This window comes from Indicator indicator, chromosome 8 (assembly GCF_027791375.1).
Source record: "Indicator indicator isolate 239-I01 chromosome 8, UM_Iind_1.1, whole genome shotgun sequence".
Classification (NCBI taxonomy): Eukaryota; Metazoa; Chordata; class Aves; order Piciformes; family Indicatoridae; genus Indicator; species Indicator indicator.
In genome coordinates, this window is record NC_072017.1 from 5,773,785 (window position 1) to 5,789,295 (window position 15,511).

Genomic DNA, 15,511 nt, shown 5'->3' on the forward strand with positions numbered 1-15,511 from the left:
TCTAAGGCACAACATTAAGGAAGGAAAGTGTCACCTTCCAGCAGACAGCCACAATGCCCTCCAATGACAACATGGTAGGTGGGGTTTCCACGTGGGTATGCAGCGCACATGCAGGCAACTCTCTAGTGTTGAAATAAATAGTTGCCAGCTAGAGAACAACTCAGAATTATTGCTTCCTGAATGACCACTTCCATTTGCCAACCCATCAAAGGACAATGGATGCACACCTAGATAAAATCCATCTCTATTCATTTGGTTTTGTCATGGGTTTAAGGCAGAATAAGTAGATTTTTTTTCCCCCTCTCTGTTTTAGAATCACAGAACTGCTTTGGTTGGAGAAGACCCTTTAAAATCACTGAGTCCAACCTTTTAGGTTGCAATGTGAACTGTGAAAATGAGAGTTTGCCACTAACTGTTGACCAAAAAGTGCTACCATATTTTCCAGTTGCAACACTTCCCCTCGTGCACCTTGCCCATGTACTGTAGATGAAGTGACACAGCTCTGAGCTCTGCCTGGATCACTTTAGTAAGAGCTATGTGCTTAATCAAAAAAGCACAATGGAAAACTAGCCCAAACACAGGCAACTTGATTTTTTTTTATTTCCTTTTTTTCCCTCCTCTGTTGCCAGTCTCCTCCCTGCTCACCTTCTGCACTTCTGGGTTTTGCTGACTTTGCCAGAGTAGCAGATGGAGGGACACAGGCTCAGAGCTCTGGAGGGCATCCAAACCACATGTATTTTATACAGTCATAGAATGGCTTGAGACATTAAAGATCATCTAGCTCCAGCCCTCCTGCCACGGGCAGGGACATTTCCCACTAGGCCGGGTTGCTCAAAGCCTCATCCAGCCTGGTCTTGAAGAATTCCAGGGATGAGGTGGCCACAGCTTCTGTGGGCAACCCATTCCAGTGTCTCACCACCCTCACAGCATAGAACTCCCTAACATCCAATTTGAATCCACCCTGCTCTAGTTTAAAACCATTGCTCCTTGGTCCTATCACCACGTTTCTCTGCATGAGATTTCAGCCAACTGTAATGTCTGCAAGTGAATGAGCAGATCTCAAACCAACTCAGACCATCCTTGGGCAAGTTACACAGCAAAGAGAAAAACTTCATCATAGCACCAAACTGCAGCTAGGAGAGAGTCAGGATTCAGCTGTGACCCCCACTCCCCCTTGGCACCTCTCCCCAACATCACCTTTGACTGAGTTTAATGACAACATGGGCTGCTGAACTTAGCCATGAAGGATTGCTCCTGATGGGAATCTTGCCATTGTCAATGGTATACAGTCTTTAGATTCAATGAAGAAATCTTTATTTGAGAGAATATTAGGCTATAGTCATGAACATTACTTGAGGTACACAAACAAACAAACAAAATAATAAATCCTATCACTAAAGGTGCAATAATTTATTTGTATAACTCTTACCCTCCACTGAAGGTGATATAAACACAAAATGCTTCAGAATTACAGGATGTATTATCAAACTAGTCTCTGTATTAAAAAAAAAAAAAACAAAACCAAAACAAAACCAAAACAGTTATAGCTTCAGTTATAACAGAGAAGTCGTGCAGTGATGCTTAGTTTGTTTCAAATGCACTGATTAGAGACTACCTTAAAATTACTTCTCAGCTGAAGTTGGCATATTCTATAAAGGTTCTGTAAACTTAAAATGCTGTAATTCCTAGAAATATTAAAACAAAACAGCTTTATTGCATGTTTCTTTTCTTATTACTTTCAAAGGAACAAGGTAGCAGGCTGGAAATCATAAGCATACCTGAAAGGTGGGTTGTTTATTTTTTTTGTAATACTTAGGCTTTGCCTTCCCAAACATGGGAAATTTCTTAAGAAAGGGGGGGGGGAAAACCCAACCTATTGCCTTTTAAAGGAGCAAGTGCAGTGTTTTTGATGAGTTTTTCCAAATGAGATGAGAGCCATGGTGTCCATGGGTTCAAGCTCTTCCAAGTGATTGTCTGGAGGCAGCCGATACATGTGAGAAGAGAGTTCCTTCTTGAAAATTATTAGGACTGAAAGTCATGTCACAATGTAGTTGGCTGTCCAGCAGCTGGGTGAAACAAAACCAGAAGAAGTCATTAGCTGACAGATTTTCACAAACATTGATAAGCTTTTCCTCATCTGATCTCTACAATTACCAAAAAAAAAAAAAAAATCACATCTGGAAATAGTTGACATTTGTGCTCTGCTTCTCCTTCCTCCTGCAGAGCTGGGGCACTAACTGCAAAGTAGGGTTCAGCTTAACTCCAGTGGAAACAATTTCCATGCCACGTGGGCTAGTGTGTTCTGCATCTGCTCTGATTTCCTTTTACTCCCAAAGTACTCCCAAAGCATCTCCCCTATGAAGAGAGACTGCAAGCCCTGGGGCTGTTTAGTCTTGAGAAGGGAAGACTGAGAGGGGATCTTATCAATGTCTATCAATAGCTGAGGGATGGGTGTCAAGTGGAGGGGGCCAGGCTCTTTTGGGTGGTTCACAGTGATAAGACAAGGAACAATGGGTTCAAGCTTGAACACAGAAGATTTCAGCTCAACATGAGGAGAAACTTCTTTCCAGGGAGGGTGACAGAGCACTGGAACAGGCTGCCCAGGGGGATTGTGGAGTCTCCTTCTCTGGAGACTTTCCAAACCCACCTGGATGCACTCCTGTGTGGACTACCCTAAGTGATCCTGCTCTGGCAGGGGGGTTGGACCTGATGATCTCTGGAGGTCCCTTCCAGCCTCTGATATACTGTGAGACTGTGATACTTGTGAACGTATTTACATTCAGGCTCTGCAGAGACCTCGTGATCTCTTGAGGTCGCTTCCAACCTCTGATATACTGTGATACTGTGATACTGTGAAAATAGTAAAGCAGAGGACTGATGAGTGATCTTTAGCTGTGCTTGGTTTGTGTTACATGGAAATGGTCCTTCTCTGGAGACTGTTAAACCCCATTGGGATGCAATCCTGTGCAACCTGATCCAGGTGAATCTACTTTAGCAGGGCAATTGGACTAGATGATCCCCAGAGGTCCCTTCCAACCCCTACAATCCTGTAGTTCTGTGATACAGAACCTTTGTTCTATCACAGAATCATAGAATTGTTTTGGCTGGAAAAGGCCTTTAAGCTCATCAAACCCAACCATCGTCTAACTCCACCAAGCCTGGTGCTCAGACATGGCCCTCAGCAGCACATCTCTGTGGCTTTTAAAGACCTCTAGGGATGGGGATTCAATCACCTCCCTGGGGAGTCTGTTCCAGTGTTTAATAACCTTTGAATTTACTTCTTGCCTTTGACTTTGACACTCACAAACCTTTAACTATTCCCTGTCTTTGACCCTGAATGCCACCTTCCCTTCCTCTTGAGGTTCTGCTGTACAGAAACAACCTACCAATAAAACCCCATCCACTTCCATTTGGAAAACAGAAACGTTTTGGTCCCTGGAGTGCTACATCATCTTGAATACTCTTCTCTTTCAAGGCTTTTGATAACAGAGTCATCTAGAGTTTCAAATAAGCTTCTGGCAGACAAAAGATTTCATCAAAATGCCCATAAGCATCTCAAAACAGTACTGAGTAATTCTGGGTTGGTCAGAGACAGTCAGTTTGGTGCACTGCTGCACAGCTTTTTGGGTGTAACCACGGGAGCAAGAAGGCACAACCTGTGCAATCAAGCAACTGATTTTCTATGTATTAAGCATCCCACTTGCTAGAACTGAAAGGCAAAACACTGACATTGCACCAGTTTCCTCTTTGTTCCAGGTGTGGACTCTGACAAATTCCAGTTCAAAATGAGCAACTGATTGTGTTTGCAGTTCTATCAAAATCAGTCCCTTTTGAACCCATCAACAAGAGTCAGTGTAGCTTAAATTCAGCCCACTTGTATCGTGAGATTTTGCATGAGGGGTGAACATGGCAGGAAGAGGCATTTGCAGGGAAAAAAAGACAAATCCTTGTCATTATTATTCTTCAGGAACCACACATTCCCTCAAAATCTGCTTCCCTCTCTCATGGACCTGGTTACCACTGTACTAGCTATGTACAAATGCAAAACCTTGCTGCACCTGACACAGCTCTGTACTGCATTTTCTAGCACCACTGCTGTAGAAATGACGAGGGAGGGGGTGACCTTTACAGCATACAGGTTGGTAAATAATGTATTTGAGCCTTCATCTATCCTTAAGGGGCCTAAATGTTTATTTAAGCAAAAAGGAATAAGAATAAAATAAAATAAAAATAAATAAAATAAAAAGAAAAGAAAAGGAAAAAGGAAAGGAAAGGAAAGGAAAGGAAAGGAAAGGAAAGGAAAGGAAAGGAAAGGAAAGGAAAGGAAAGGAAAGGAAAGGAAAGGAAAGGAAAGGAAAGGAAAGGAAAGGAAAGGAAAGGAAAGGAAAGGAAAGGAAAGGAAAGGAAAGGAAAGGAAAGGAAAGGAAGGGAAAGGAAAGGAAAGGAAAGGAGAGGAAAGGAGAGGAAAGGAGAGGAAAGGAAAGGAAAGGAAAGGAAAGGAAAGGAAAGGAAAGGAAAGGAAAGGAAAGGAAAGGAAAGGAAAGGAAAGGAAAGGAAAGGAAAGGAAAGGAAAGGAAAGGAAAGGAAAGGAAAGGAAAGGGAGAGAAAAGAGAGAAAAGAAAAAAAAATAAAGAAAAGAAAAAAGAAAAGAAAAGAAAAGGACAAGAAAAGGAAAAGAAAAGAAAAAAGAAAAGAAAAGAAAAGAAAAGAAGAGAAAAGAAAAGAAAAGAAAAGAAAAGAAAAGAAAAGAAAAGAAAAGAAAAGAAAAGAAAAGAAAAGAAAAGAAAAGAAAAGAAAAGAAAAGAAAAGAAAAGAAAAGAAAAGAAAAGGAAAAGAAAAGAAAAGAAAAGAAAAGAAAAGAGAAGAAAAGAAAAGAGAAGAAAAGAAAAGAAGAGAAAGGAAAGAGAAGGAAAGGAAAAGAGGAGAAGGAAAGGGAAAGGAAAGGGAAAGGAAAGGAAAGGAAAGGAAAGGAAAGGAAAGGAAAGGAAAGGAAAGGAAAGGAAAGGAAAGGAAAGGAAAGGAAAGGAAAGGAAAGGAAAGGAAAGGAAAGGAAAGGAAAGGAAAGGAAAGGAAAGGAAAGGAAAGGAAAGGAAAGGAAAGGAGAGAAAAGAGAAAATAAAGGAAAATAAAATAATAAATAAAATAAAATAAAATAAAATAAAATATTACTTTCATCATCTTCCTCTCTTTTTTTTTTTTTTTTGTGTGTGTAAAGATAGATGTGCAAATGTTCATTTTAAGGGTCAGGACCTCATCCAGATGAGGAAGGTTTATAGTATCATGCCTGAAGGGGAAAAGCTATTTCTAAATGTGTCAGGTTAAATAAATAGCAATAAAAAGTTGCCAGCATTTCTTATTAGAATTAAAAAAAAAAAACAACAACAACAAAAAAAAATAAATGGGCTAAGAAACAGCTATACAACAGCACCCTCTAGCTCTGCTGATGGGGAAAGCTCTCTCTCCTGAAACATCAGAGAAAAAAATATTATCTGCTCTGCTGGCAAAGGTAGGTAGGTACCTTTCCAACTGCTGGATTTCTACAGCTATTGTTCTGGAGAGAGAAGGAAAACAGGAAGTGAAAAGAGGTCTGTCCTTCCACTTCTCAGGAAGGGTTGTAGCAGTAAATAGACTAAACACCACCAGATAACATGAAGGCAACAATTACTCCTGTGGGTTTTTTTTTTCCCTGCATGTTACTGTTTTTCACAAGGTAGAAGCCAGAATGAGCACTGTCCCCAGCATGAGCACTGTCCATCTCCTATCACTGGTGACATCAGGGTGAAGCTGAAATGCTCTGGCAATTTGGTATTTGCTATATAAGGACATTCAAGTGACCTGCTCTAAGGCAGAAAAATGCATCAGTTGTTTGTTTGGGGTTTTTTTCTGACATGTAGTTGTCTGGCAAGCTCTTCAAAACTTGCAGCAAGCAACACTTTAGCAGGTCTGGGGATGCCACCACAAGGATTCATTACAAGTTACAGAATATTTTGCATGACCATTTTGTCTGCAAAGGAAGTTCTGGAGACATAAAACCCCAGGAACTCCTCCAGACAAGACCCAGGGTCTTAAACCTGGAAGTATCTACATGAAGCTACCAAGAGCTATCTACATTGTCTCCTGTGATGTGACAGATTCAAGCCTCCAGGACACACAATATGTGTAGGAGTGCACAGTGCAGGAGTTATTTATGCAGAGAAACAGCCTTTAAGTTTAATACTGCTGAGCAGAGATCTCCTGGAGAAGATTTAATGAGCTTGGAATTTTGTTTTGGCTTTTTTTTGATATAAGAGGCTGATTAAAATGGCATGGGAAGGTTTCTCTTCTCATGGCAAAGCTATGTCTGAGTGGGAAAGCCAGGAGGAGAAAGCCCAGGAGGAGACAGCAGGGCTCTAACAGTGTTGTTAGAGCTCAGAGTCCCTCAGCCAGGATTTGGTACTTACTTCTGGATCGGATATAGCAATCGTTGCAGTTCAGAAGCCCATTTCTAATCCTGACGTCTGTCCCACTTGATGCATCTCCCAGCTGTCCCTTGCAAATGCCACACTGTTGATTGGAAGACAAAGAAAGTTATGTCACAAGTCCACTCACATTTTGATTTTTCTTTCAGTAGTTCCTGGAACAGCGAGGAAAAAATTGTCCCCCTCCCAGAAGCCAGCCCATCACTGAAAGGCTTTTTTTGGGAGCCAGCAGTGTTTAGGGCTGGATTTCAGCAGCCTCCACTCAGACAGAAGTGAAGTCTAGTGATTTTAAGGGACATCTAATCTTAATGTTGCATTCTGGAGCCAGCCCATTTATGATGGACAAACCTGAGGTTTGGGCCATAGGTTTAGTTTGAGTAAATGTCTGTAAACAAAAAAGCTTCACAAACGTCTCACACCAGTTGTGACAGGGGTAATGGAAATGGACACTTTGCTGAGTTCTTTAGAGAACACTATCTTGGGTCATTTCCAGACTGAAATACTCAAGAACAGTCAACAAACATTTCTGTTGAGAGCTCTGGTGAAAGCCACGATACATCAGGCATGCACCAGCCAAAGCTTTCCAAACATGGGTCAGGTTAAATGGACTTCAGAATGGGCTAGGCTTTAAAAAATAAAACCACAAGGTAACTAAAGTTGCATTTGAAAAAGAAATAAATTAGCACAACAGGGAAATGATATGATGCTTCCCTCTGTGGGAAGCTAAGTTTGCTTGCTAAATCCCAGGCTTTACTCCTGTTAACATGTCTGATAGCAAAACATAGAATCACAGAATTGTTAGGGTTGGAAGGGACCCCCAGGGATCATCCAGTTCCAACCCCTCTGCCATGGGCAGGGACACCTCACACTACATCAGGTTGCTCACAGCCACATCCAGCCTGGTCTTAAAAGCTTCCAGGGATGAGGCTTCCACCACCTCCTGGGCAACCTGTTCCAGTGTCTCACCACTCTCATGGTGAAGAATTTCTTCCTAGCAATCAATCTGAATCTACCCATTTCTAGTTTTTCTCCATTCCCCTTAGTCCTATCACTACCTGACACCCTAAAAAGTCCCTCTCCAGTTTTCTGATAGGTCCCTTTCAGATACTGGAATGTCACAATAAGGTCACCTCAGAGCCTTCCCTTCTCCAGACTGAACAGCCCCAACTCTCTCAGTCTGTCCTCGGAGGAGAGGTGCTCCAGCCTTCTGATCATCCTTCTGCTGACCCTTCTCTGGACACCACATTAGCTGCATTACTTCAACTTCTCTACAAACACACAATACAAAGATGCAAACCCCTCTCATTTTCAACTTCACATCTACAGCCCTCTCCTTGCACTCCGCATGACTTGAGATTTTTCTTGATAAAGCCACAGACATACCCTGAAGCACTGGATATGGAAATAAAGACCGAGTGTTTCGATGATCATGGCAGCTCCTTTCCCAAGGGGAAGCCCACAGGTGGAACAAAGCTTCTTTCCACTGACAGACCTAGGAGACAAACATGGCTTTAAGAAAACAGAACAGCAGCTGATGCTAAAATGTACCCAAATGTTTACACAGCTCTGTGGAGAAGGACAGGATAGGAAGAAGGAGCATGGGTGGGGGTTTATAGAATCATAGAACTGTAGAATGGTCTGGGTTGGAAGGGACCTCTGAAGGTCATTAAGTCCAACCCCCTCTGCAGTCAGCAGGAGCATCCTCAACTAGATCAGGTTGCCCAGAGCCCTGTCAAGCCTCACCTTGAATATCTCCAGGGATGGGGCTTCTACTACCTCTCTGGGCAACCTGTTCCAGTGTTCCACCACCCTCTTAGTAAAGACCTTGCTCCTAACATCCAATCTAAGTTTCTTCTTCTCTAATTTCAAACCATTGCCCCTTGTCCTATCACTCCAGGCCTTTGTAAACAGTCTCTCTCCATCATACTTGTAGGTCCCCTTCAGGCATTAGAAGGCTGCTATTTGGTCTCCCCAAAGTCTCCTCCAGGCTGAACAACCCCAGCTCCCAGCAGAGGTGCTCCAACCCCTTGATCATTTTCATGGCCCTCCTCCAGACCCTCTCCATCAGGTCCATATCCTTCCTATAGTGAAGGCTCCAGAGCTGGATGCAGTACTCCAGGTGAGGTCTAACCAGAGCAAAGTGGCAGAATCACCTCTCTGGATCTGCTATAACAAGCAGATAAGGATGTCATTTGCCTTCTGCGCTGCAAGCTCACACTGCCTGCTCATGTCCAGCTTCTTGTCCATCAGCACCCTCAGGTCCTTTTCCACATGGCTGCTTTCTATCACCTCATCCCCCAGTCTGTATTGCTAGTGAGGATTGTTCATATAAACAAACACTGACACTTTAGCCATGTTGCTGAATCAGCCTGCACTGCCTGCCTTGCAGACAAGCAAGAAGACTCTCAGCCTGGAAATCTTTCCATTTGTTTGCAAATGAGTTTGCTCACTGCAAGGCAGGATGCTGCTCTCACACCCAGACAAGCTGGTGAAGCCTACAGCAGCAGTGTAACTGCAGTAGCACAGAGCAGACATCAGGACACTTGCTAACTAATTTTAGCCTAAGCTGCTGCAGCTACATGTCTGTTGGCATTACAACTAATTAAAGCTGAAATCAGATCTCCATCTGCAATGCCAAAATACTTCAGCTCTCTTCTTAAGTTTCAGCCCTGTCTAGACCTTTCCAGTAAAGCAGGTGTTTAATGACAGCTGGGTGAGAGATCAGGGCCCCAGGAGTAAGTGGTACTCTTTTCCATAATGGTTTTAACAGCAGTGCAGGTGCACACTTCTGTGTGTTTCAGCTCTTCCCTTCTCACCTGTCTGCCAGCCTGTCAGAACTGATGCTTGTCTAGTGAGACAAACCTCAGACCAAAAGGGATCCCTTGTCATTAGGTGTCATCCTTGATTCTTTTTCAGCCAGGGCTGAAAGCAGGAGAGAAACTTTGGGATACTTCAGGAGTTTTGAAAAAGATGATGAAATTGTACTGTGATAAGCAAGTTTACTACAGCTTGTTATACAGTTTTGGTGCAACAACATAATAAGCCACCAACTGAGGCAGATCACAGAATCATTAAGGTTGGAAAAGACCTTCAGGATCATGGAGTCCAACCTTTAACCTAACACTAAATCTGGACTGCATCATCATAAAAAAAGAAAAATTATTTGGAAAAAAACCAAACCAAACCAAACCAAAGAAATTAGAATAAATTAGAACAAATAAGGAGAAAGAGGGGGAAAGAAGAAAGAAGGGGGAAAAAGAGGAAAGAGGGGGAAAGAAAGGGAAAGAAGGGGAAAGAAAGAGAAAAAAGGGGAAAGAAGAAGAACGAGGGGGAAAGAAGGGGAAAGAAAGAGAAAAAAAGGGGAAAGAAGAAGAAAGAAAGAAAGAAAGAAAGAAAGAAAGAAAGAAAGAAAGAAAGAAAGAAAGAAAGAAAGAAAGAAAAGAAAGAAAGAAAGAAAAGAAAGAAAGAAAGAAAGAAAGAAAGAAAAGAAAGAAAGAAAGAAAGAAAGAAAGAAGAAAGAAAGAAGAAAGAAAGAAAGAAAGAAGAAAGAAAGAAAAAGAAGTGGAAAGAAGGATAAAGAAGGGGAAAGAAGAAGAATGAAGGGGAAAGAAAGAAAGAAGTGGAAAGAAGGATAAAGAAGGGGAAAGAGGGTGAAAGAAAGGGAATGAGGGGGAAAGAAGGATAAAGAAGGGGAAAGAAGAAGAATGAAGGGGAAAGAAGAAGAATGAAGGGGAAAGAGGGGGAATGAAGTAGAAGGAAGAGGAAAGAAGAAGAATGAAGGGGAAAGAAGGGGAAAGAAAGAGAAAGAAGGGGAAAGAAGGATAAAGAAGGGGAAAGAAGCATAAAGAAGGGGAAAGAGGAGGAAAGAAAGGGAATGAGGGGGAAAGAAGGATGAAGAAGGGGAAAGAAGGATGAAGAAGGGGAAAGAAGGATGAAGAAGTGGAAAGAAGGGGAAAAATGGGGGCAAGAGTGGGAAAGAGGGAAAAGACAGAAAGGGAAAAGAGGGAAAAGAAGGAAAGGGGAAGAAAGGGGAAAAAAGGGGAAAGATGAAGTAAGAAGAAAAGAAATAGCAAAAGAAAAAGCAAAAAGCGACACAAAGATTCATTGCAGCCAGACAATTCTCCTTGCTTCCATCTGAGCTGTCAATCCTGAGCCCATCATTCTTTATCCCACCACATGCACTGACAGCACAGGCGTATCACTCTTCATTCTCATAATTCTTTTTAGGATAGCTTTCCTGGTGTTCTTCTCCTCCCATACAACCTTAAGCCTTCTTCTCACATTCCTCTGTTACTCTTGAGTACAGCTTTGTTTCGGCTTCTTCTCCACTATCAGAGCTGTCAGAAGCACAATTTAAAGTTGCTGGTCCAAAGCACAAAGTGCCTTGGGAGATTTTTGAAGAGAAATTTTCTGATGTGTTAGTGGAACAACAATTTACATCCCATCCATTGTTTCCAAAAGGAGATTTATTTCAGGAAAAGATCTTCACATTATCACAGTATATCAGAGGCTGGAAGGGACCTCCAGAGATCATCAGGTCCAATCCCCCTGCCAGAGCAGCATCACTTAGGGGAGTCTGCACAGGAATGCATCCAGGTGGGTTTGGAAAGTCTCCAGAGAAGGAGACTCCACAACCCCCCTGGGCAGCCTGCTCCAGGGCTCTGTCACCCTCACTGGAAAGAAGTTTCTCCTCATGTTGAGCTGAAATCTTCTGTGTTCTGGTTTGAACCCATTGTTCCTTGTCTCATCACTGTGAACCTCCAAAAAGAGCCTGTCCCCCTCCCCTTGACACCCACCCCTCAGCTATTGATAGACATTGATCAGATCCCCTCTCAGTCTTCTCTTCTCCACACTAAGCAGCCCCAGGGCTCTCAGTCTCTCTTCACAGGGGAGATGTCCAAGTCCCCTAAGCATCCTTGTGGCTCCAATCCTTGGAAAAGGACCTCAGGTCAGAGTGTAGCTGTTCAATAATATAAAGAAGATATCACAACTATCACAACTTGCTACAACATGTAGCAAGAAACCATCTGCAATCCCACCAAAACTGCAGCTACAATCAGAATAGTTTCCTGTCAATACAAGTGGCATCAGAGGGAGGGCTTTGCTATGGAACAGGAAGAAAAATGTTATTCAAGTAGAACAAAACCTTGCTATGTTTTCTGTGCTGTGTTACTGTACCCTATTTAACAAGCCAATTGATTTTTAATACACCCCTAACTAGCAGTGATTCAATCAGGCTACAGCTGAGATTTATTTAGAATTGGCACATATCTCACTGAGAGCTGCACAGCTCATTGCCTAGAGCAATTGCAAATTGTCTCTAGGAGGCAGTTTGCCCCAATGGAAGCAAAAGGTGTTTCAGGTTTGGAAATTAAAGGAAGGGTTTCTTTGTAAATCAGCAAGTTTTGCAATGGGACAATGTCCAGAGGAGACCTTACCCCTGAGCATCCACAATGAAGTGCTCTGAACTCATGCTTGACTGGTTACTTTGACTGGGGCTTATATCATCCATTTCAACTTCATTGAGGTTTTCATGACCAAGTAGAGTCCTAGAGCTGCTTTTTGAACTGTGTTATTTAAAAACATAACAATGCTGCTGAAGCAGGCAAGGAATAGGAGAGGCAGCTTCATGTTTATTCCATGGGGGGTTATGAATTGCAGCATTCAGAAGAATTAATAGTGCATCCACACAACATGGATGGGATTTACACTCTGGCAGTTCACCAGTGACTAGAAGATGCATTTGGTCCTTATGGACCTTTTGTACCTGTTGGGTGACTGACTTGGAGCAGCAGGAGAGCAGGGAGATGATGGTCCAGATCGGAAGTTCTCGTGATAGCCTGCCCTACAATACAGCAGAGAGGATGAATTAGTACAGCTGAGGAACAATTAAACCCAGGTTTTATATGGAGAAATTCCAGCTGGTGGAATTCAGGATTCCCAGCAGTAAAGATTTTATTTAAAGGGAAAAAAGTTATAAATTTGCTGTCACTGCCATTTTGATAAAATGAAAACCAGCACCTTTTTTTTTTTTTTTTTTTTTTTTTTTTTTTTTTTTTTTGGTTCTGAGTCTTGATCTGCTCAATCAGATAACAACTCACAAGGGAATCAGAGATGTGCAGACTCCTACCCACCCATGAAGCTAACACAGGTAGGGCAGATGTAGGCTTGCTGATGGAGGGTTTGTGCCCTTACAAAGCAAAGGGAGACCACACCTGGAATACTGTGTCCAGTTTTGGGCTCCCCAGTTCAAGAGAGACAGAGACCTGCTGGAGAGAATCCAACAGAGAGCCAGGAGGATGCTTAGGGGACTTGAGGATCTCCCCTGTGAAGAGAGACTGAGAGCCCTGGGGCTGTTTAGTGTGGAGAAGAGAAGACTGAGAGGGGATCTGATCAATGTCTATCAATAGCTGAGGGGTGGGTGTCAAGTGGAGGGGGCCAGGCTCTTTTCAGTGGTGCAAACTAATAAGACAAGGAACAACAGGTTCAAACTAGAACATAAAAGATTTCAGCTCAACATGAGGAGAAACTTCTTTCCAGTGAGGGTGACAGAGCACTGGAACAGGCTGCCCAGAGGGGTTGTGGAGTCTCCTTCTCTGGAGACTTTCAAACCCACCTGGATGCATTCCTGTGCAGACTACCCTAACTGATGCTGCTCTGGCAGGGGGGTTGGACCTGATGATCTCTGGAGGTCCCTTCCAGCCTCTGATATGCTGTGAGACTGTGAAAAGAAAGCTACCAACACTGAAAAGTGGTTTATTACTATTTGCATCCATTTTACCCTGCAAGCATTTGCTGAGACCTTTTTTGCTATCACAAATCATAGGACTGATTTGTGCTCTGACTGCTTAAAGCTGTTTAGAGATTAAATCATTTTCTCAAACACACTTGAGGAGTTTGTTAATGAGGAATAGGTAATCAAACCAATTTACATTAGTTTTGACTAGATACAAGCTTCCTAGGGGTAAGAGGTTTTGCATGAGGCTGCTAGTGTATACAAACAGATGTTTCTTTCTCATTACACTTTCTGCAAGCACATCTCCTGTTTACCAGAACAACTGGTGTCATCCTTTAGCATTGCTTACTCAAAAACACAAGGCAAAACATCAGTCAAGAGAAAACCTCACCAAAATTTACAGCAGAAAGAAAATTCTAACCCCTGTGTTTTTTGTGTTAAAAGCTATAATCATTTTTAGAACTAGCAAGTAGCAAGTAGTGTGCGTTTGGAAGTGGGGGAATGAATCATAGTTGAAGTTGGAACAGACCTCCAGATATCATTGAGTCTAAACCCCCTGCCAAAGCAGGATCACCTAGGGCAGGCTGCACAGGAAGCCAGACAGGCAGGTTTTGAAAGCCTGCATAGAAGGGGACTCCACAACGTCTCTGGGCAGCCTGCTCCAGTGCTCCATTATCCTCACCATACAGAAGTGTTTCCTTATGTTGAGGTGCAACCTCCTGTGTTCTAGCTTTCCTTGTCCTATTATTGGGCACCATCAAAAAGAGCCTGGCACCTTCATCTTGACACCCACCCCTCAGATATTTATAGACATTGTTAAAATCCCCTCTCAGCCATCTTCTCTCCAGACTGAACAGCCTCAGGTCTCTCAGTCTTTCTTCATAAGAGAGATGTTCAAGTCCTGCAATCATCTTCGTAGCTCTCCATTGGACTCTCTGCATCAGATCCCTGTCTCTCTTGAACTGGGGAGTCCAAAACTGGACACTATGTTCCAGGTCTGGTCTCACCTGGAAGCTCTTTGACACCAACTTCAAAGAGGCAGACTTCACCTGACATTCCCACTTACTGGCTTATTTAGCCACTTACTAGCTCTAAATGTTTGTCTCAGGCACTTAAAACGAATAAAAACCACATAAACAGTTACACAGATAAACATTTAGAGAGCTAAGGAGAAGGAAGAGAGAGTGGCAAGCAGAGGGTGCCCTCCTTCATGAAACTAGGTACTGGGGTACCCATAATGAGAGATTAAGTGGATAAATGCAAGCAGCCTTGGTGGAAAACCCAGGGATTAAAGGTGTCTTCATGCCGCAGGAATACTATGGAACTTAACCAATAAAGAATGCTGAGCAGGAATATAAGTGAGAACAGAGTGAGTAGAACTTCTCAGTCTCTGCAATAACCTTTATTTTGTGTTCTCACCTCCTCATTTCCCCTGCAGAGCTCAGCTGCTGTCCTGCACTCTGGCTCAGAAACGGTCTTTGCCGAACGTCCTCTGTGCAATGCGGGGACTGCTTTGTCAGCAGCTGCTGATTCCAGGAGATGTCTACAACAGGAGGTGGAAAATCTCAATACTTGAGACAAAATGCTTTTGTCAATACTTATAGACCAGCATGGCTTGTGAGCACACCATAAAGGAGACAAGAGATATACTGCTACTTAAAAATAAGTTCTGAGAATCCCTCACAAAATCAGAGGTAGGCTCCACTACACCAGACTTTTATGGAACAATGTTCTCCTGCATTACCTTCACATCCATGTGAACTACCCTGCTGCTGAATCTCAGTTTCTGAAGGTGGAAAGGGTGAGGTCACTTGGGAAAATTATTAATAGAGTATTTCTGTCATAAGGAAGGAAGCACCAGACAGACTGAAACTTCTGGTGGTGCCTGGTGATCCAAACGTCTGAATGGTGAGAGTGGAAGGTGGTGTAGTCACTGCTCTTCATGAGCCTACTAATAAACAGCAATTCCCTTCCTGTTCCCTTCTGCATTTCAGATGGTTGCACAAGGCTCAGTGACAGTAACACCTGTCCAGCAAGATGCAATGACCCATGTGATGCCCAGGCAGACTGACCATGCTGACCATCATCCAGGCAGAATGCACTACTTGGATCATTCCAGATTAATTTTGTGGCTCACAGGTGGGAGAGAAGCCTTATCCTGCTATGAACCAACCAGCTGGTTTAGAAAAGAAAAGATTTACTGGGGCCTATGAAACACTTTTTATGTATTTTTGGGTATCAAGACACTAAAACTCCAGTCTTGACTACTTAAAGACTTAGGTGATGCTTTGAGGGGCAAGAAAGGAGCTATCAGAAT

At 42.8% G+C, this 15,511-nt stretch overlaps 1 protein-coding gene across 1 annotated transcript in view; it reads right to left on the reverse strand.

Moving 5' to 3' along the window:
• Positions 1-2,013: 2,013 nt before the first annotated feature.
• LIMCH1 (LIM and calponin homology domains 1) overlaps positions 2,014-15,511 on the reverse strand; it is a 203,474-nt gene continuing 189,976 nt past the window's right edge. Inside the window, exons 31-35 of the mRNA XM_054382811.1 lie at positions 14,614-14,737; positions 12,217-12,303; positions 7,842-7,950; positions 6,441-6,543; positions 2,014-2,066 (exon numbers count right to left, since the gene is read on the reverse strand). Of these exons, the coding sequence (XP_054238786.1) occupies positions 2,041-2,066; positions 6,441-6,543; positions 7,842-7,950; positions 12,217-12,303; positions 14,614-14,737 (449 nt within the window). The 3' untranslated portion in view covers positions 2,014-2,040. The remainder of the gene's footprint in view (positions 2,067-6,440; positions 6,544-7,841; positions 7,951-12,216; positions 12,304-14,613; positions 14,738-15,511) is intronic.